General features: G+C 37.6%; 1 protein-coding gene across 2 annotated transcripts in view; it reads right to left on the bottom strand.

Moving 5' to 3' along the window:
* Gcc2 (GRIP and coiled-coil domain containing 2) overlaps nucleotides 1-21,831 on the bottom strand; it is a 51,767-nt gene extending 29,936 nt beyond the window's left edge. The window contains exons 1-7 of one of the 2 annotated variants that reach the window (XM_055614206.1): nucleotides 21,748-21,831; nucleotides 21,455-21,508; nucleotides 20,419-20,503; nucleotides 18,707-18,774; nucleotides 6,100-6,204; nucleotides 2,526-4,967; nucleotides 1,835-1,907 (exon numbers count right to left, since the gene is read on the bottom strand). In XM_055614206.1, the coding sequence (XP_055470181.1) occupies nucleotides 1,835-1,907; nucleotides 2,526-4,967; nucleotides 6,100-6,204; nucleotides 18,707-18,774; nucleotides 20,419-20,503; nucleotides 21,455-21,508; nucleotides 21,748-21,753 (2,833 nt within the window). In that variant the 5' untranslated portion in view covers nucleotides 21,754-21,831. Of the gene's footprint in view, nucleotides 1-1,834; nucleotides 1,908-2,525; nucleotides 4,968-6,099; nucleotides 6,205-6,672; nucleotides 9,012-18,706; nucleotides 18,775-20,418; nucleotides 20,504-21,454; nucleotides 21,509-21,747 lie in introns of those variants that run through there. The other variant, XM_055614215.1, reaches the window with a different exon arrangement.
* Between the last annotated feature and the right edge of the window lie 233 nt (nucleotides 21,832-22,064).

Raw genomic sequence — 22,064 nt, 5'->3', positions numbered from 1 at the left:
ATATACATCATACAGATACAGTAGTAATAAAATGAAACATATCAGTATATCAGGAATAAAGATAGTAGAATCTAAAAAGGGCAGGGCAGAGACCATAACAGGAGGTGAAATATCACAAACACACGTTTTCCCATTTAGAAAAACAACAACAACAAACAAACCCACAGTGCTCCTTTTACAGAGCAAAACTCTTCAAAGAGTTGTCTGCATATATCATCTCAAATTTCTCTTCCCCATCTTTTTCTAGAAGGCCACTGCAGCCAAGCCTTGGCCCCAGCACAGCAGGAAATTGTCCTCTGTGTTGCTTAACTTAAAATGGATACCTCTCAGCACACACTTATCATCATCAGCATCAGTTAAAGGTTTTCCCATGTCTGTCACCTGCACATAACTTTCGGACTTTTGTTCAATGATTCCCTACCTTCTAGCTGCTTCTTCTCAATCCCCTTTGTTGCTTCTGTCATTTAAAGACAGAACTGTCTTTGGTCCTTATCTTTTTTGTTTTTTTGTTCTTTGTTTTTTTTTGTTTTTTTTTTTTTTTTTGATTTGAAGATCTCAACCTTTGGCTTTTTTTTTTTTTTAAAGATTTATTTAACTATTATGTATACAGTGTTCTGTCTGCATGTACACCTGCATGCCAGAGGAGGGCAACAGATCTCATTATAGATGGTTGTGAGCTACCATGTGACTGCTGGGAATTGAACTCAGGACCTTTGGAAGAACAGCCAGTGCTCTGAGCCATCTCTCCAGCCTAACCTTTGGCTTTTTAATCCCATAATTTGACTATTCATTTTTCTACATTTATGCTAATTATCTCAGTTTCAGAGATATATAGCATCCTATGCATGCTAGATATATTAGTCTAAACTTGAGCATACTATTTCACTTCAACCATTTTCAACAGAAACCTGGGAGTCATTCTGAACTCTTTTCCATTCTCCTTTCCCCAAGTTAACTGGGTAATAAACTAAGGAATCATGGACACAACATATGACACTTGCTAAGTCTTTATTTCTTCATATTTCAACAGGAACAAAAGGGTTCATCCCTAAGCCAGGCACGGTGGTGCACACCTGTAATCCCAGCACTCAGGGAGGTAGAGGTAGGCAGATCTGTTTGAGTTCAGGGCCAGCCTGGTCTACAAAGGGGGTCTAAGACAGCCAAATAAAAACAACAAAACAAAACCACCAACAAAAAAGAACTAGTCCATAAAGTCAGTAAAAAGAACCGATGGACACATATGAAGGTTTAACTCTTCTGTGCATTGCACTAGTGCGTTTATAATCAGCTACTCCTTGGGAACTTTATGGTCTCCTTGATGTTATTTAAAAAAAAAAAATCAAGAGACAACCACCTGCTGTTCCTTCTTGCTACAATGTTTTTTATTCTTGTGTGATATTTTTCAGGCAACTATCTTTCTTCATGAGCATCTCCTGTCCATACCTAACTACTGAACTTAACCTCTTCCTGTTAACAAGTTCTTTAATTCTGTTAATGAGCATACTGTCTATACATTGTTTGGCCTGCTTTTGCCATTATATAGAACAGCTGAGTACTCAAAATGTCTGAGTGGATAAAAAAATCCAAAGTTAATTCACAGAATCAATTATAAATAGAGTTACAGCAGCATTTTTATTTGGGTTAAATGATAGAAGTGGCATTTGAATAAGAAGGCAAAGAGATGGCAGAAGGATAATTGGGGAATGAGGAAAAGGCACCCAATTACTGAGTATTTAATAACTCATTAATTGAGACTATATTTCTCAATCTATCTTAAACACTAATAAGATATTTGACTAATTAATGGTGACAACACATATAAAACCATAATTACCTATTTTTTCTTCCAGCTCTTTTACCAATGAGAGTTGATCATTTTTTACAGAAGGCGATTTCTCTAAGGAATCCTAGATTTTATAGAGAAAAAAGCAAAAGAATCCCTAAACCAGAATTCATTTCATTCAAATTGTCAACATTTTAATTATGAGAAAATGTTTACCAAGAAAAACCACATAAATAGTAATTTGCTTATTTTTATTTTCTATTGATAAAACAAGCAATACCAAATTTATTATGTATATGGCCTTTACTAAAATAGTACCAAAGGGCAAGATGAAAAATCTGACATACTCCAAATATATACATAATAAAGAAATGATGACATGGTCATTGCTTATCATAACTTCACAACACAATTTCTAAGACAATTTTAAAATGTTAACTAAAACAGAATGTCACTATAGCTCATTTTTTTGATTAACAGTATTCTTTAAAAATTTTTAAAATTTAAAGCGCTGTCTTTGTACTGAGGACAGTTCTGAGTTTTTCTTGATTAGTTTTGTTAATGACTAGTCACACCACATGAAAAGTGCTTAATTCATTTGCCAGAAATTTGTTGCTTGAGCCTAAATGCTAAAACCTTACTTCTGATTTCAGACAGTAAAAATGTTAATGCATGTATTTTCTATAACCTGTGACCAGAGCTAAGGATTTATTTGAATCAATCAAATTCAAAATAATGGTACCTTTAACAGTATCAGTTCTGCTCTCACATCTTGTAGTTCAGATTCTCTTTCTTCAAGCAATAGCCTTAATTTGTCATGGTCCATTACAACAACATTTTTATCATGGATTTCATTTTTGCTGTTTAATGTCTGAGATACTTCTTCAACCTGAGTTGAAAGAGTCTGATTTTCAAGGCTTTTTTTTTCATTAGCATTCTTCATTTCTAGAACATCAAGTTTCAGGGCCTCTTTTGTTGATATGGCTTCTTCTAATTCTTTCTTTAGGAGAATTTTCTCTTGCTCAGAGTTTCTCTGTGAAGCCCTGAGTTCTTCACACTGAACTACCATCTCCTCTTGAAGGCACTTAATCTTTTTTTCTAATTCTAATACTCTCTCATCACATTCAAATACCAAGTCTCGTTTTTCTTCCTTTATTTTTGCTAAAAATTCACCTACAGCTTGTACAACTTTTACAATATCCTCTTCATTTTCTTCTAAAATGCTTGGCCTCACTTGTTTAAGATACTCACACAACTGAGTTTTGACAAATGACTTCTGAACTTGCTCATTTTCAAGCAGTTTATTTAAATCATCTCGCTCTTCAACTATTAACTGGAGTTTCTTTTCCAAATCAGTAACATGTTCTTTTAGGGCAAAATCTTTTTGAGATTGAAGAGCTTCCAAATCCCTACTCAGTTGGACCTTTTCGGAGTGTAGTCTATTATTTTCCTCATAAAGAGACTTGATTTTAGATGACAATTCTTCTTGGTCTTCAGTCATCGTTTTCATTTGAACCATAATGTTTTGATCATTTTGACTCTTTTCTCTTAATATTTCATCTAGTTTCCCTGTTAATTCAGTTACTCTTTTTCTCAGTTCACTGTTGTGCTGGGCAGTTTGCTCTGCTGCATCCCTGAGTTCTACAGTCAATCTCTGTTCCCTTTCCCATTTCTGATGGAGATGATCTATCTCTTCATGGGAAGTTTTTATTTTATTTATAAAATCATCTTTTTCTTCAGCAAGAGAACTTATCTTTGCTTCTAATTCTTGTAACATGATATCTTTTTGACCAAGATTGGCTAAGTACATGCTATTGTCTGCCTGAAGGTTCTTTAGGGTACTTTCAAGTTCTGGTACTAATTCTTGTTGAGACAGTAACTTTTCATTTTCTCCTTGGAGGCGATTCACAGTTTCAAGAAGAGCATCTTTTTCATTAAAAGCAGTTCTCAGCTTCTGTTGAAGCTCATGAACGTCAGATGCTTGTTGTTGCTTCATTGTTTCAAACTCTTGACTTATTTTTCCAGCGGATTCTCCGAGTTCTGTTTGTAAAATTTCCATCATCTCTCGTAAACTCTCATAATTTAGGACCGCTTCTTGCTTTTCATGTTGTAGACTTTCACACTGTTCTTTAAGACCCTGTATTTCAAACATTAATGCTAACTTTTCTTTTTCTGAACCTGACATAAATGTCTCACTTAGTTCAGAGATTTCTTTCTGATGGTGTTCCTGAAGATGCTGTATTTCTTTGTTGTGTTGTTCCACAGTACAGCAAAGCTGTCTATTTAAATCTTCTCGCTCATATTTTAATTTTTCTACTACATAGCCCTGTTCTTCTTTAGCTAGTAACAGTTCATTAATTTTAAACTCCAAGTCTTCTCGCTCATGGAAAAACTCGTCCTTTATATGTTGTGCATCCATCTCAAGTTTTAACTTGAGATTATTCATGTAAGTCACCTCATCTTTTAAGATACTGTGTTGAGATTCCAGTTCTTTTAAGGAATCCTCCAACTGCCTGACTTTATCATACACTGTTTGTTCTGCAACAGGATCTTCCGGTAAGGGCACAGAGCAATTTAGACTCTCCTGGTTTGTATCTGAGATGCCTTCACTTAAGTTTTCTGATTCACATTGGTATTTCCCCTGAATGTTCTCATTTGCCCCACACTGTAGCAACCTATTCTCTTTTAGCTTGTTTATTTCTGCCTCATGTTCTTTAGCTGATGTTTCCATTTGAGACATCAGCTCATTAACTTCATCTTTGTGTGTAGCTCTCAGCTGCAAAATCTCTTCTTGAAAAGTATTAATATCTTTTTGGTAGTGTTCAGTGTTGTCCTCAATGACTTTTTGGAGATGAATAATCTCTTGATTTTTTTCATTGTTGGTAGCTTCTAACTGCTTTTTTAGACATAAAATTTGTTCCTCAAATACTGCCGTAATGTTCTGAATCTCTTCTTGTAGTTTTTTAACAGTGTCTTCAGCATCACTCTGAGATTTAAGCTGTTCTAACAGCTCGAACTGCTTATTTACTGCATCTTCCAGTTCTTTTTGCAAGATGGCTTTTTCTTTACTATGCTCTGAGTGCACTGCAATCAATTCATTTTTAAAGCTTTCAATTTCTTTTACATAGTTTCTATGTGATTGTTCAAACTCTTTGTTCATATCTTCCAGTTTAGTTACAGAATCCTATTAAAATAAAGATAAGCACAAATATATCACTGAAGATGAAAGAAACCTCTATCTTCAGTAAAGGGTTAATTAGATGGAAAAAAAAGATGAACAAAGTATACCTAGAGAAATATGATACTGAGATTTCAAAAATTTTGTTTAGGGTTTGCCTCAGTTAAATAGAACTGTTATCATCAATATAAATTCTACTACTTAGAGTAACTAACAACTGGGAAACTTCTGTATTTAACTATCTTTTTACAAGTATTAAGTTATGTAACCTAAAAGGCTTCAATTTGTAGTTCCTGAACAGATTAATAAGAGACATTTTAGAGAAAATAAGCTAAAACTTTACAGACAAGAAAGTAACAATATACTACTAATGTCCTAAAACTGAACAGATAACAGTATTTAGAGTTGTAAAACGCAAAACCTTAAGACCTTTATTAAAGAATGGCATTGCGATAAGAAAGATTATCTATGCAAAAAATAAAATGCTAGTCTATCTGTACATAACCACATGCATTTAGTAGGAATTGAATCGAGGGCTTCTACCTATGGGCAAATACTCTACTACTGGGCTATATCCCAATTCTTCTTTTCACTTTTTGACAGTGTCTGCTCAAGCTGGCCTTGAACTTGTTCTGTATCCTAGACTTGTCCTGAACTTATGAACCTCAATCCTTTAGCCTCCTGGGAAGCTGGAATTATGGCTCTGTGATTCCAGAGCTGAGTCTTTTGTTTGTGATAAGATAGTAAGATTGGAATAGATACCCTTTAAAACGCTAAATTAGTGTGTGTGTGTGTAAATGATGTGAGTGTGCACATACCACGGACACGTGTGGAGGTTATAGACAACTTTAGGAGTCAGTTTTCTCCTTCTACCATGTAGATTTGGGGACAGATCACCAAGCTTGAAGGCAAACACCCCTTTCTACTGGGCCATCTGGCTGGCTCCTTTTATTAGAGACAGTGCCTTGTTAAGTATCCCAGGCTGGCCTTGATTTTGGCTTAGGAATAGTTAAGCCTCCCAAGAGCTGGCATGTGTCTCCATACTTGGCTGGATTAGATGCTTAAGATCCCATTCAGCTAAAAAATTCATTACTATTTTATGTGAGTTACCAAATAAAAGAATATTAAATGTTCTTACCTCAACGTCTTGCTTCACTTTAATATTTTCCTTTTTCAGACATAGACACTGTTGTTCAGTCTCTGCTTTTTCCAGAAGAAGGGCATCCAAGCGTTCAGTTAGTACCTGTTTTGGAATGACACAATTTGTCTGCCTGAGGTTAAAAAAAGTGTCTTGCTCTTGTTCCCCCAGACCTAATCTCCCAGTCTCAACCCTAGCTCTAAAGCAGAACACCCATGGCAGCCTTCCGTACCCCTTCTGCTCTGTGAATCCCAAAGATCTCCCCCCTCTAACCTTTGCCTTCCACTTGTTGCTTTGTCCCAGATTCCAACTGAAGCAGGCACCTCCTGCTAACCCAAGGGCTGCTCCTCCCAGGGCAACAAGTAAGCTGAAGGCGGACCCATACCTTTCCAACTGCTCCTAAGATCCAATCCCTAGTCTTACCCCAAGCTCCGAAGCAGGAAGCATGTTGTGGTCTCTCTTTCTTCTCTGACCCCATCCAAAACAGATCACACAGACCTCCTCCAACCTTCCTTCCCCAACTCATCCCAGTATCCCAGCCTCCAACACAGCAGGAATTCCCTGTGAACATACCAGCTGAGCAGGCCAGGAAAACAGGCAAACACACAGCCATCACATTCTCTGAAAATCCAGAAAAAAACAAAAACAAACAAACAAACAGAAACCAAGGAACAAAACACCCAACCAACAAAGACAAATCCAGATACCAACACTTAGACCTATAATCATCCCAAACCCAGATGCCTACATGTCAGCATAAGAACACAATCAGTAACAACCAGGGCAATATGTTTCCACGGAGCCCCACTATCCTACCACAGCAGGCTCTGAATATTCCAACATAGCTGAAACACACACACACCCAAACACAAAACCTTTAAAACAGCCTTAATAAGTGTAATAGAGGTCCTTCAAAGGGAAATAAATAAATCCCTTAAAGAAATCCAGCAAAACATAAATAGTGGAGGAAATGAAAAAAAACTGTTCAAGATTAGAAATTGGAAATAGGATCAACCTGAAAACCCAAACGAACTGAATTCTGGAGAGAAAAAAATTTAGGAAATCGAACAAGAATTACAGAGACGACCTTCACCAATAGAATACAAAAAAGGAAGACAGATACTCAGGCATTGAAGATATGACAGAAGAAATGGATATATCAGTAAAAAAAAAAGAGTTAACTCTAGAAGACTTCTGTCACAAAACAAAAAATCTGTGACACTATGAAAAGACCAAACCTAAGAAAAAACAAGTATAGAGGAAGGAAAAGAAACTCAGCTCAAAGGACCAGAGAAAGTTTTCAACAAATAACGGAAAAAAATTTTTTTTCTTAACCTAAAGAAGATGCTTATCAAGGTACAAGAAGCATAAAAAACACCAAATAGATTGGACCAGAAAAAAAAAGTCCCCATGCTACATAATAATCAAAACACTAAACACACAAATCAAACAAAGAAAAAATATGAAAAGCCATAAGGGAAAAAGACCAAGTTACACATAAAGGCAGACCTATCAGAATTAGACCGGACTTTTCTCTTTCTTTCTTTCTTTCTTTCTTTCTTTCTTTCTTTCTTTCTTTCTTTCTTTCTTTCTTTCTTTCTTATTTATTTATTTTATGTATATGAGTGTTCTATCTGCACTTTCACCTGCCACAAGAGGAAAGTTCACATTATAGATGGTTGAAAGCTACCATGTGGTTGCTGGGAATTGAACTCATGACCTTTGGAAGAACAGACAGTGCTTTTAACCACTGAGCCATCTCTCCAGCACCCTAGACCTGACTTTTTAATGGAGACTTTAAAAACCAGGACTTGGACAGAGGTGCTCCAGACTCTTAAAAGATCACAAATGTGATCCCAGGCTACTATACCCAGCAAAACTTTCAATCACCATAGATGGAGAAATAAGATATTTCATGATAAAGTTAAATTTAAACAATATGTATCTACAAATCCAGTTCTATAGAAGGTGCTAGAAGAAAAATGTCAACCTAAGACCATGAAAAAACAGGAAATAAATAATCTAAAACCAGCAAAATCAAAAGAAGGAGAACACACACACACACCCTCAACACTACCAACACCAAGAAAATAACAGGCATCAACAATCATTGGTCACTGATAGTGTTCAACATTTCCCAATAAAAAGATGCAGAGTAACAGAATGGAAGTGAACACAGAATCCATTCTGCTGCTGCACCCAAGAAAAAGAAACACACCTCAATATCAAGGATAGATATTACCTCAGGGTAAAGAGTTGGAAAATTATATTCCAAGCAAATGGACTTAAGAAGCAAGCTGGTGTATTCATTTTATTTAATATGTAACAAAATAGACTTCAAACCAAAACTAATCACAAGAAATAGGGAAGCACACTACATACTCATCAAAGAAAAAAAAATCCACCAAGAATACTTTTTTTTTGAGACAAGAGTTTCTCTGTATAACCCTGGCTGTCCTGGGAATGCCCTCTGAAGTCTAGGCTAGCCTCGAAGGCAGAGATCTTCCTGCTTCTGCCTCCTAAGTTTTGGGATTAAAGGTGTGTGCCACCATGCACAGCGTCATACATCTTATTCTTAACATCTATACCCCTAAAATAATGGTATCGACTTTTGTAAAAGAAACACTCCTACAGCTTAAATCACATACTGACCCTTACACACTGATAGTACGAGACTTCAGTATTCCACTCTCACCAATGGACAGGTCATCTCAACAAAACTAAATAGAGAGATGCTGGAGCTAATAGATGTTGTAAGTCAAATGGACTTAGCAGACATACACAGAACATTTCACTCAAACACAAAAGAATATACCTTCTTCTCTGCACCTCATGGAACTTTCTTCAAAATTGACCATATACTCAGACTCAAAGCAATTTTTTTAAATTAAATTTTTATTTTTTACATTAATTACATTTTATTGGCTTTGTAGCTCAGCTGTAGTCTCTCCCTCATTCCCTCCCAGTCCCACCCTCACTCCCTCATCTCCTCCCATGCCCCTCTCTAAGTCCACTGATAGGGGCGGTTCTCATCCCCTTCCATCTGACCCTAGCTTATCAGGTCTGATCAGCACTGGTTCATTGTCTTCTTCTGTGGCCTAGCAATGCTGCTCCTCCCTCGGGGGGGGGGGGGTTGTCTAAGAGCCAGCCACTGAGTTCATGTCAGAGACAGTCCCTGTTTCCCTTACTAGGGTACCTACTTGGATACTGAGCTGCCATGGGCTACATCTGAGCAGGGGTTCTGGGTAATAACCATGAATGGTCCTTGGATGGAGTATCCATCTCAGAAAAGATCCCTGTGGCCAGATATTTGGTTCTGTTGTTCTCCTTGTGGAGCTCCTGTCCACTCCAGGTCTTACTAACTCCCCCATCACAAAACAATTCTTAATAGATATAAGAAAACTGAAATAATTGCCTGCATCCTATCAGACAACCACAGATTAAAGCTGGATATCACTAACAAAAGAAACAGAAAACTTTCTAATGAATATTCAGTCAAGACAAAAATAAAGAGATTAAAGTTTCTAGAATTCAATGAAAATAAATATATAACACACCCAAACACAATGAAAGAGAAACTAAGAAAAAAGTTCATAGATCTAAGTGCTTACATAAAAAAATTGGAATGAATCTGGGCACAGGGATCTTATCTGAGACTGATACTCCAAACAAGGACCATGAATGTGGATAACCTAGAACTCCTGCACAGACGTAGCCCATGGCAGCTCAGTGTCCAAGTGGGTTACCTAGTAATGGGAACAGGAACTGTCTCTGACATGAACTCAGTGGCCTGCTCTTTGATTACCTCCCCCTAAGGGGGGAGTGCAGCCTTTCCAAGCCACAGAGGAAGATAATACAGCCACTCCTGATGAGACCTGATAGATTATGATCTGATAGAAGGGGAGGAGGACCTCCTCTATTAGTTGCCTACGGGAGGGGCATTGGTGGTGAAGAGGGAGGGAGGGTGGGATGGGAGGGGATGAGGGAGGGGGCTACAGCTCGGATACAAAGTGAATAAACTGTAATTAATTAAAAAAAGAAAAAATTAAAAAAATGGAATGTCGTCATATTAGCAACTTAAACTTGAAACCTCATGAACAGAAAGAAGTAAGCACACCCAAGAGAAGACTGCAAGAAATAATCAAACTGAAGCCTGAAAAAAAAAAAAAAAGAAAGAAAGAAAGAAAGAAAGAAACAAAGAGAACAATACAAAGAATCACTGAAACAAAGAGTTGGTTGAGAAATTCAACAAGATAAACAAAATCATGGACCAACTTCTCTCATGAACAGATGCAAAAGTACTCAATAAAATATCTGCAAACTGAATCCAAGAACACATCAAAAAGACCATCCACTATGATCAAGTAGGCTTCATCCCAGAGATACAGGGATGGTTCAACATACAAAAATCAGTAAATGAAATTCACCATATAAATAAACTAAAAGAAAAAAAAAAAAGCCACATGAGCATCTCATTAGGTACAGCAAAGGTCTTTGACAAAATTCAACACCCCTTCATGATACAAGTCCTGGAGAGATCAGGGATACAAGAGACATAAACATAATAACGCAGTTTACAGCAAGCCTACAGCCAACATCAAATTTAATGGAGACTAAGTTAAAGGAATTCTAATAAAATCAGGAACAGGAAAAGATTGCCCACTCTCTCCATATGTATATTCAATATAGTACTTGATGTTTTGGCTAGAACAATAAGACAACTTAAGGAGATCAAGGGTACACAAATTAGAAAGGAAGAGGTCAAAGTATCATTTATTTTTATTATTTATTTATTTTTTTGCTGATGGTATCATAAAAATTCTAGTAGGGGACTCCTACAGATGATAACACTTTCAGAAAAGTATCTGGATACAAGATTAACTTCAAAAAGGTCAGTAGCTCTCCTATGTACAAATGACAAGTGGACTTAGAAAGAAATCAGGGAAACAACACCTTTCACAATAGCCTCAAATAATAGTATCTTGGGGTAACTCTAACCAAGCAAGTGAAGACCTGTATGACAAGAACTTCAAGTCTTTGAGAAAGAAATCGAAGATATCAGATGAAAAGATCTCCTCAGCTCATGGAGCAGAAGGGTTAACATAGTAAAAATGGCCATTCTATCAAAAGTAACCTAGAGATTTAATGGAATCTCCATAAAAATTACAAAACAATTCTTTACAGACCTTGAAAGGACAATTCTAACTTCACATAAAGAAACAAGATACCCAGGATAGCTAAAACAATCCTGCATAATAAAAGAACTTCCGAAGGTATCATCATCCCCGATGGTGTACAACAGAGCTACTGTAATAAAAACAGACACATTGATCAATGGAATTGATTTGAAGATCCAGACATAAACTCACACTGATGGAAACCTGAATTTTTATAAAGAAGCCAGAAATAAACATGGAAAAGAAAGAAAGAAAGAATGAAAGAAGGAAGGAAGAAAGGGAGGAAGGAAGGGAGGGAGGGAGGGAAAGAAAAGCAAGCAAGCAACAATCTTCAACGGATAGTGCTGGTCTAACTGGATGTTTGCACGTAAAAGACCACAAATAGATCCATATCTATCACCCTGCACAAAACTCAAGTCTAAGTGAATCAAAGACCTCACTATGAAACTAGACACACTGAACCTGACAGAAGAGAAAATGGGGAATAAACTTGAACACATTAGTACAGGAGACAACCTTATCAACAGAACACCAACAGTTCAGGCACTAAGATCAAAACTAATAAATGGGATCTCGTGAAACTGAAAAGCTTCTGTAAGGCAGCCTACAGAATGGGAAAAGATTTTTTTCAAACAATTCCATATCCAAAAAAGGGCTAATATCTAAAATACATAAAAAACTCAAGAACCTAGATGCCAAGAAGACAAATAATCCAATTAATAATGTGGTACAGATATAAAGAGAGAATTCTCAATAGAAGTCAAATGGCTGAGAAACAATGTTTAACATCCTTAGCCATTAGGCTACAAATCAAAACAACTTTGAGATGCTATCTTATACCTGTCAGAATGGCTAAGAACAATAATGCATGTGACAGTTCATGCTGGTAAGGATGTGGAGTGCGGAGAACATTCGTCCATTGCTGGTGGGATTGCATACTTGTACAGCCACTTTGAAAATCAGTATGGCAGTTTCTCAGAAAATTGGGAATCGATTTACCTCAATACCCAGCTATACCACTCCTTGGCATATACCCAAAGGATGTTCCACCACACCACAAGGACACTTGCTTGACTATTTTCATGTTGGCTTTATTAGTAATAACTAGAAACTGAAAACCTAGATGTCTCTCAACTAAAGAATGGATAAAGAAAATGTGATACATTTTCGCAATGGTGTATCACTCAGCTGTTAAGAAGAAATTACATAATGAAATTTGCAGGCAAATGGATGGAACTAGAAAAAAAAAATCAATCTGAATGAGGTAACCCAGACCCAGAAAGACAAATATGGTATGTATTCACTATAAGTAGATATTAACCACGAAGTAAATGATAATCAAGCTATAATTTATAGCTCCAAAGAGGATAGGTAAAAAGGAGGAGTGTGAGAGAACACATGGATCTCCCTGATAGAAGGAAATAGAACAGATTTTACAGGCAGACTGGGTGCAGAAGGAGATAGGAGCTCACAGGTTGGGAAGGGGAGTTAGGGTGGAGGTAGACAGTTGGAATTTGGGGCACTTGGGGACTAGTGTGGACACCTTTTGCAATGGAAACTTCCTGTAACTTATGAAGGTGATTTTAATGAGGATTCCTAGTACTGGGGTATATGGAGACTCAAGTGCCATCTCTGGTAGCCAGGAAGGACTTCCAGCGGTGGGACTGGGTTGCATTCAATTAATTGTTGGCAGGTGGTCCCATGGAAATCCCCAAACAATCCAGACTGTTGCCAAGGCGAAGGGTTACTCTCAACAAACTGATAGTGAGGCCCCATTGCTGAGGACAACACTCACAGAAGTCATTGAACTTGGGAAAATCAAGCTAGTGCCTACATGGAGCCTTTACCCCTTGTTTTAGTCTCTTTGGTACAAAAAGATACTCTGCAAACTACTAAAAGAGAAACATGGACACCAACTCAGCCACAAAACCTTTGACCTACAATCTGTCATCCTAGGGCAATGATGGCACTGAACTTGTAGGATTAGCCAACCAATGCCTGATCTGACTTAAGGCTCACTCCACAAAAAGGAAACCACACTCGACACTTCTTAGCTATAAAAGAACCAAAGACTAAATACCTAGGGTAAAGTCAAACACTACTGGTTAAAAAAATAATCGATAAAATAACTTGTAATGATATTCTATTATACTTCATAGAGCAGCGCCTTATCCAGTCATTAAAGAGGCTTCCTCTAGCACTAGATGAGAACAGATGCAGAGACCCACAGCCAGTTATTATATAGAGAGATTTCCTACAAATTCCTCCCTTCAGAGCTCAGGGAATCTCACAGAAGAGGCAGAAAAGATGGAGGACACTAGGAGCACATGGCCCTCTCAATCAACCAAGCAAGGTGCATCTAACCTCACAGAGACTGAAGTAGCAAGCATAAAGGCTACATGGGTCTTTACCAGTTTCTTTGTGTATATATTATAGTATTAGCTTAATATTTTTATGTGACTCCTGACTGAGAACAAGTGGGTCTGACTCTTATACCAGCTCTTGGGACTCTTTTCCTCCTGTTGGGTTGCTGTGTCCAACTTTCATATGATAAGTACTGCTTCATCTTATTATATTTTATTCTGTCATATTTGGGTGTTACCTCCTGTTCTTTTCTAATGAGAGACAGAAAATGAGGGGATCCAGGGGAAAGTGAGGTGGATAGGAACTGGGAGGAGTAGAAGGAGAGAACCTATAATCAGTATATATTATGAGAAAAGAATCTATATTTAATAAAAGAAAACTCAAGACAACAAAATGACAACAAAAGAAACAAGCCTCAATCTCTACAACTGTGAAGAATAAATCTATGGTTTATGAACAACAACAACAAAATAGTGTCTTAACCACATGTATAATTATCTCCCTATCTTTTCCAAGCTATGGTAAAGTGAAAATGAAAGATTCAAAAAGGTAAAAACATTAAGAATAAAGGAAAAAGTTGGGTGGTGGTTGCCCAAGCCTTTAATCCCAGCACTAGGGAGGCAGAGGCAGATGATCTCTGTGATTTCGAGGCCAGCCTGGTCTACAAAGCAAGTTCCAGGATAACAACCAGGCTGTTACACAGAGAAACCCTTTCTCAAAAACAAACAAAAACAACAAAAAGAAAAACCCCAAAAATATAAAACAAAACAAAACTAATGGAAAAAGAAGATTTTAAAGACAGAAAATTTCAACATACTTTTGGAAAACAATGTGGAAGAAGATAAACTAAATCAGAAAGAGAACACTCTAAAAGAAGGGACTTTGTAGAAAGGTACACATTAGAAGCTGGTAAAGAGTTGAGAGAACTGAGAGCTTAGGAACTGGCCATAACCAGGACTAAGGGCATAGCTCAGTAGTAGAGTCCTCTTGCCTAGTATGAATGAGACCTGGGTTTAATTTTCAGGATTATGGAAACAAACAAACAAGCCAAACATCCAACAAATTAGAAAGATCAGGTATTGTCAATGGAAGTGTAATATGTGGGTCTAAAGATGAGGATTGAAGGCTATGTAGGTGACACAAGGATTAAGAGTATATACTGCTTTTGCAGAGGACCTGAGTCAGGCTCCCCAGCACCCATGTAGAAAGGCTCACAACTCTAGCTGCTGGGGATCTCTGAGCACATGCATTCACACATATTCACACACACACCCAATTTTAAAAATCTTTATTTAAAACTTTGAGGACTGGTCTGCACATAGTGGTTCGTACTGTATAGCAGTGGTTCTCAACCTTCCTAATGCTGCGACCCCTTCGCACAGTTCTTTATGCTGTGCTGAGCTCTAATCCACAATTATTTTTGTTGCTACTGTAATTTTGCTACTGTTATGTATCGCAATGTAAATATCTAATATGCAAGATATCTGATATTTGACCCCTGTAAAGGGTCATTCAAGCCCCCGGGGTTGTACCCACAGGTTGAGAACCGGTTATAGAGAAATACCTTGTCACAAATAAACAAATAAATAAGTTTGTTGACCATCTTAAAACCTGGTTGGCAATCTTAAAAGAACATGCAGGAAATAATCTTTTTTTTTCTCCTCTTAAAAGACTGACAGCACAAGTATGATAGTGGATATCTCTAATGCCAGTACTTGCTAAGCATAGGCAAGTAGATCTCTTGAATTTGAGGCCAGCCTGATGTACAGAGTGAATTCCAGGACAGCCAAGGCTAAACAGAGAGACCTTGTCTTCAAAATTTCTTTAGACACACATATCCTCTTTAGAAAATGTGTGGGAAGGCAAGTCAATGATATGAAAACCAGATCAACCAGCCAAGTGAGTTCTATTTAAAAAAAAAAAAAAAAGTTAAGATAGGTCTAATGAGGCAGATGGAAAGAACACAGTGGTCACAAACAGCATAACTAAAAGGAGTATCTCTATATAAATCAGAGCTAAAAAGTTAGAAATATTACATTATCAAAAATATTGAAACCTCAAATGAAGTGGATAAAAATTCCTAAAAAAACCTACAGCTTTACTTACTCAAGAAACATTATGAAGCACTATATTGTTTATTAATGAAAATTATGGGATAAAGAGGATAGAAGGAATGAACATAAGTTAAGATTTCAAGGAAGAGAAAATTATCTTAGTCTCATATGAACTTGTAGAAAAAAAGCAAAAATGAATTTGCAAGATATTTTGTAAAATCAGCATAGTTCAAAAAAAAAAAAACTTAAGTAATTCACAGAAAGTGCAAATCAGAGGTCCGTTTTGCATCAAGTCTAGATGTTTATAATCAGGATTACATCTAGTTTGTTCACTGTAACAGGAATATTTTTTTGAGCCAGGAGTTCAAGGTTAGCATAGCCAACAAGGTGAGCTCCCATTCCACACTGTGCCTACCAATAAGAAAAGGATTATAACTGCCAAACAAAAATTTCCATACAGTAATGGAAAAATAAAAGGCAAAGTTCTTTCTAGACAAAATGAACCATAACTTATGAAAGACATGAAAATATTTAAAAAAGGAAAATTTGTTTACAGAGTTTATGAGTACTTACAGAAAAACCAACCAACCAAACAGGACCTATAGGAACTACTGAAGATATCACAGAAGTAGCTACATATAAGATTAATATGTAAAGCACTTCTGTTTTGGATACTAGGAGTAAGCAATTAAAAAATATAATTCAGCAGACCCAGCTTATCTTTTTCCCATGGATTCTCTCAGCCTTCCCTTCTAACTCATTTCCATTCCTTTGTGTCAGCGGCCAATCCCCAAACATGCTTTCTACCAGGGACCCAGAAGCACTCTCTACCACAGACCCCACAGCCACCACACTTTTCTAGGATCCAGAAAGGGCAACAGCAACCAAAGAATAGAACACCCACCCAACAAAGACAAGACCAAGAAATATCTCAAACATCATAACTCTAGATGCCTAGACCTCAGTGCAAAATCATAAACATGAAACAGACAAGACAATATACCTCAAACAGAACCCAGTAACACTATTACAGTGGGCCCTGAGAAATACAGTTGAAACACAAATAAAGGACTTCAAAACAGAAAATACAAACATATACAAGGACTTTAAAGAGGATATGAATAAACCTCTTATTTTAAAAGATTTATTTATGTTTATGGGTGTTTTTCTGCATCTACACTTGCATATCAGAAGTGGGCAGATTCCATGGGACTACAGTTATACACAGTAGTGAGCTGCCATGTAGGTACTGGGAAATGAACTCAGGACCTCTAGAAGAACAGCCAGTGTTCTTAACCACTGAGCCCTCTCTCCTACCCTATAAATAAACCTTTTAATGAAGACCATAAAATCACAAAGAAACAGTTGAATGAAATAACGAAACAATTCAAAATACGAAAGTAGAACTAGAATCACTGAAGAAAACCCAAATTGAAATAAAACTGTTAATGATAAATGAGCAATTTAAATGAACACATGACCCTAGTGAAAGAAAATAGAAGCAGTAATTAAGTCTCTCACTCAAAAAAGCTCAGGGCTAGACAGGGTCAACGCAGAATTTTACCAGACCTTCAAAAAAGGAAACAGACCAATATCCTTTATGAACAGAGATGCAAAATTTCTCAATAAAATACTTGTAACTGATACTTGCTGGAAGAGGGGAAATCAGCATTATACAATGGAGTGACACTGGGTTTATCAACCACAAAGCAGGCATTATACTCAGTAGTTGGCCAACATAAAAATCCATTTTTTCATGTGTGTGTTATGACTCCGCTTTTTTTTCTCAACAGAAAAAAACAAAACAAAACATAAAATTGGGTGAGTAAAGAAGAGCAGAAGATCTGGGTAGACTCGTAATTGGGATACAGGAAAGAATATGATCACAATCTACTGTATGAAGCATTTAAAAATACTTTTAAAAATGCAACAAAAATTATTTATTTTTATTTCATGTGTATGAGTGTTTGCCTTGAGTATATGTGCACCATGTGTGTCCCCTGGAAATGGAGTTACAGAGGGTTGTGAGCCACCATGTGACCCTTGGGAACTCACCCTGGTTTCTCTGCAAGAAAGAACAGCAAGTGCTCTTAAGTGCTGAACCATCTCCAGTCCCAAAATAAATTCTTGATGAGTACAAAGATGTTCTGTGGGATACTCTGTAGACAGCCTCACAGTCTTTATTATCAACAAGTCTCCTCTTCTTAATGATACTGAAAAGCTAAAATTAATCTCCTGATCTCCCAAGGCTGGCAAAATGAGTACAAAGAAACAAAAGATAGTCTGTCTTGTTATCAGCGGGAAACCAAAGACTTCCTAGTTATCTAAAATTAAGGGAAAAAATTGCTGCCTGTTGTGATGGTGCACACTTTTAATCCCAGCACTCAGGAGGATAGGCAGGCAGATCTCTGAGTTAGAGGCCAGCCTGTTCTACAAAGTGTTCTAGGACAGCCAAGGCCTCACAGAGAAACCGTGAAGGAAGGAAAGAAAGGAAACAAAGGAAAGAAAGAAAAAAGAAAGATTTTGTTGTTCAACAAAAAGAAAACAGGTGATCAAGTGATGAGGATCTGGCATCTGAGTTGAGATTACAAGGGAAGTGCGTTAAGATCTCCACGCACTCCCGCCCCCCCCCCCCCCCCCCCCCCCCCCCCCACCCCCGGGCAGGAGAACTGCAGCTATCAAAGCTGGGTCAATAGGCATTATCCAGTGGTATAGCTGTAATTGCATTATCATTCCAGTGCTACACATGGCCAAGTTTTCAGAGCAGAGGAGGAAAGATACGGAAGTAATAACCATAACAAGGGAAGGTTATTGACTTTTTGTCTGAAATAAGTCAACAGCCCTCTTTGCCATCTCCCCTTCCCTGTGAGTTAAAGAACTAAAAAGCTAAACCAAGGCCAGGAATGAAGTGACTGAACAAAAACCAATCATCTCTAGTAGGCAGACAGTCTTCCCGGAAATTTTACCCATTACTATATGTTTTCTATAAGTAAATAGAAACTGTTTTATTACCTTAATAATATCATCAGTTCCTCCATCAACAGGTTTTGATTTGAGTCCTTCAATTTCTTTGTCTAATTCTAAATAATTAAAAAGATTCTAGTTCAAAATTAAGAAAACAATTACTACTAAGCCAACAAGTACATTCTAAGCAGAATCCCAAGCCTGTAAATTATAATATATTTAAAAAGTCAGTACTTGGAGAAATGTTAACTCCATCCATAAAACAGTAGTCCTTCTTAATCCCCTCAATACAAAAATTTTCATTTTGGAGAGTGGTCTAAGTATCCATAACTCCGCTATAGTGCACATGCACAGTGCTGCTTCATCTGAAACTGTATTTACTTCTTCTTCCCTTTCTGTCTGTCTTACTTATCCACATATAAGTGGAGGGCTTGCTATGTTGCCCAAGCTGGTCTTGAAATCCTGGGCTCAACTGATGCTTCTGCCTTAGCCTCTATAGTAGCAGGGACTAGGTATCTGTACCATTCTGATTAACTACCTTCATAATTTGGAAGCATATCCCACACATTCTATTATTTTTGTTGTACATATTTAGTGCATAATCTTAAAGCAACAACTAAGCTAATATCAAATACATATGTAAATCTGAATATTTCATCAATATACAACTAGCTCCAGAGTTCAGGTCATCTCTCCAAGTAAATTACTTTCTTGATTAAACACTGATCCAAGTTTTAAAAATAAATTTGATCTGTTTTGGTTAGAAAATAAACCTTGGCAGTTAAAAATCTTAGGTTAATGGGAATTCAAGAGTTCGCTCAATCATACTAACAAAGGATATTAATGTAATTTTTTCTTTTGGAATAAAAAGATATCAAATAGGGAATCAACCAACTTCAGCGAGCCCATATACTTCAAATTTCTGAGAATGTCTTTGGGGTTACACTTTGTGCCTTTAACATTTTAATTGACTTCTTTAAAACACATAGTTAATTTATAAGAATTTACAATTCATAAGAAGTGAAAAGGGATTTCTAAAAAAAAAAAAAAAAAAAAAAAAAAGAAAAATTTCTCTTGCCAGGCATGGTGGCATAAACCTTTAATCCCAGAACCCTGGTGGATCTCTGTGAGTTTGAGGGTAGCCTGGTTTACAAAGTGAGTCCAGGACAGCCAGGGCTCCAAAAACCAAAAACCAAACAAACAAAAAAACAACCAACCAACCAACCAACCAACAAAACAAAACAAAACGAAAAAAAAAGTAAAAAAGAAAAAAGAAAGAAAATATTCCTCTTTGGTTTTAGGATTTTTTTTTTTTTTTCTTTTCCAAGATAGGGTTTTATTGTGCAGCCCTGGCTGTCCTGGAACTCTGTATATAGGAGAGTATTGAACTCACAAGAGATCCACCTGCCTCTGCCTTCTGAGTACTGGGATTAAAGGCCTGTGCCATCACAGACCCTCAAGAAAATATTCCTCTCATTGTGGAGACATGGCTCATCAGTTAAGAGCACTGGCTGCTCTTTTCAGAGGACCTGGGTTCAATTCCCAGCACCCATATAGCAGCTCACAACTGTCTGTAACTCTAGTTCTAGGAATCTAACACCCTAACACAGACATACATGTGGGCAAAACACCAATGCACATAAAATAAAAATAAAATAAATATTAAAAACTGTGTGTTACTTTATTCATTCAAAGGTAATTGCAAGGCTGGGCATAGTGGTGTAATAAACAAAGAAACCCTATAGTTTCAAGACCAGCACCTGTGCACCTCGCTTTAGCTTTCTGTAGCAGCATCATTTGCTTCTTGGCAAACTTGATGAGATCTTCTCTGGGCAAAGTTTCCAGCTGAAAAATGGAGTCACATTATTTACAACCCTTGCTTCTAGTATGTCCCCCAAAAGAAACATACAGCCTGTATAAAACCAAAAAGGCTCTAGTCAAGCCAATCGTAATTTTAAAATTAACAAGTATAACTTCAACAACTATGAGTAATTAGATGAATAAATCGGACCAAAAGCCTTGCATAAAACTCTTACAGATACCATTATGTTCTCTAACTGTACAGTTAGTAAGGGCTGGAACTAAAACTTTAGTGCTGTAAAATTCATTCTGTTGTAAGCTGAAAAGTCATATATATATGCACATTAAATATAAACATAACTACAGATACGTTAATCAGGTAACATTTAGGCTTTAACTAAAATATTAGGGTTTACTAACTGAGAAGTACTTCATCTTTGTGCACTCAGTTTTCTCATCTGCAGAATGAGAATAATGAAGGTACTTGTTTCAGTAAGTTAAAATGAAGGAATCTGGTGCTTAAGCGAATGCCTGGAACTCAGTATGCAAATAATACATTTTCATAATAAACCACCACCTTTCCGAATCATTGAATATTTAAAAATTGTCAGGGCTGTAAGAAAGACCTTATTCAACCCTCAACGTTTAACTGTGGTCTAGAACAAACAGGATATAGCCCCTTGATTCTTTATCCCTTCTTCATTGTATCACTGTGTAAACTTTCATAAAACAGACTAGCTATATGCTTGGAATATGGCAGGATCTCAGCATAGTAAACTATAAAAATATAGCAGGAGCAGGAAGTAAACTGCTTGCACATCAGGATGTTAAAAAAAAAAAAGAACAGGAACTCAATAAGTGGTTGTAAATGAAAATGGAACTCCCTGAGGAAAGGTTACTTCTTTAAAATAAGAAACCCTTTTTTCCCCACGGAAGTTTTCCAATTCACTACCCTTCCGCGCTACAGGGTCCCTGGCGGTAGAGTGCTCTCCTCACCTTGGATTTCCCGGTTGCAGAGGGTGCTGCAGCCATCCCACCTTGAACAGGATCCTGCAAAACAAAATCGTCACAAGAGCTCATCCCAATTCCAGGAGCAATGCCAAAAGCCTTGAGGTGAGAGAGAGGTAGGGGAGAGGGGGCTATCGCCACGGCAAGCGCCAGCACCCGGCTCTACGCTGAGCACAGCGGCGGGGGTCGGGCCGCGGAGGCGGGAACAGGCTCCTAGCCGTGCCCTCCCACTCCTCCAGCGGTGCCGAAGGCCAGCAGGACGGCACGACGCCCACCGTTACCTCCATCGTCACTGCGATCAAAGGAACCTCTCTCCAGGAGTCCCCGCACCTCAGCCTCTGACGCCGCGGGTCAAAGGTCGGGCTACAGGCGGCTACGCCTCCCCCGCGTCTCCAAGGCTACGAGGAGCGGCACTTCCGCTTCCTCCTTGGCATTCGGGAGGAAGCTCCCTGTGCGCAGGTTCCCTGGCCCGCGCTCAAAGACCAGTGAACTTTACAGCACAGGCTTGGGCCCAAAGTTAGGCCTGAACCCACAAGTTTAGTTATCGCCTTGTTTCCTATTTTTTTTTCCCCTTGAGTATTTGAGACAGGGTTTCTCT

The sequence above is a fragment of the Psammomys obesus genome, unplaced genomic scaffold (assembly GCF_907164565.1).
Source record: "Psammomys obesus unplaced genomic scaffold, mPsaObe1.curated_primary_1811, whole genome shotgun sequence".
Taxonomy (NCBI): domain Eukaryota; kingdom Metazoa; phylum Chordata; class Mammalia; order Rodentia; family Muridae; genus Psammomys; species Psammomys obesus.
The sequence above is the reverse complement of the archived record's forward strand: the minus strand, read 5'-3'. Positions and strand labels throughout refer to the sequence as shown.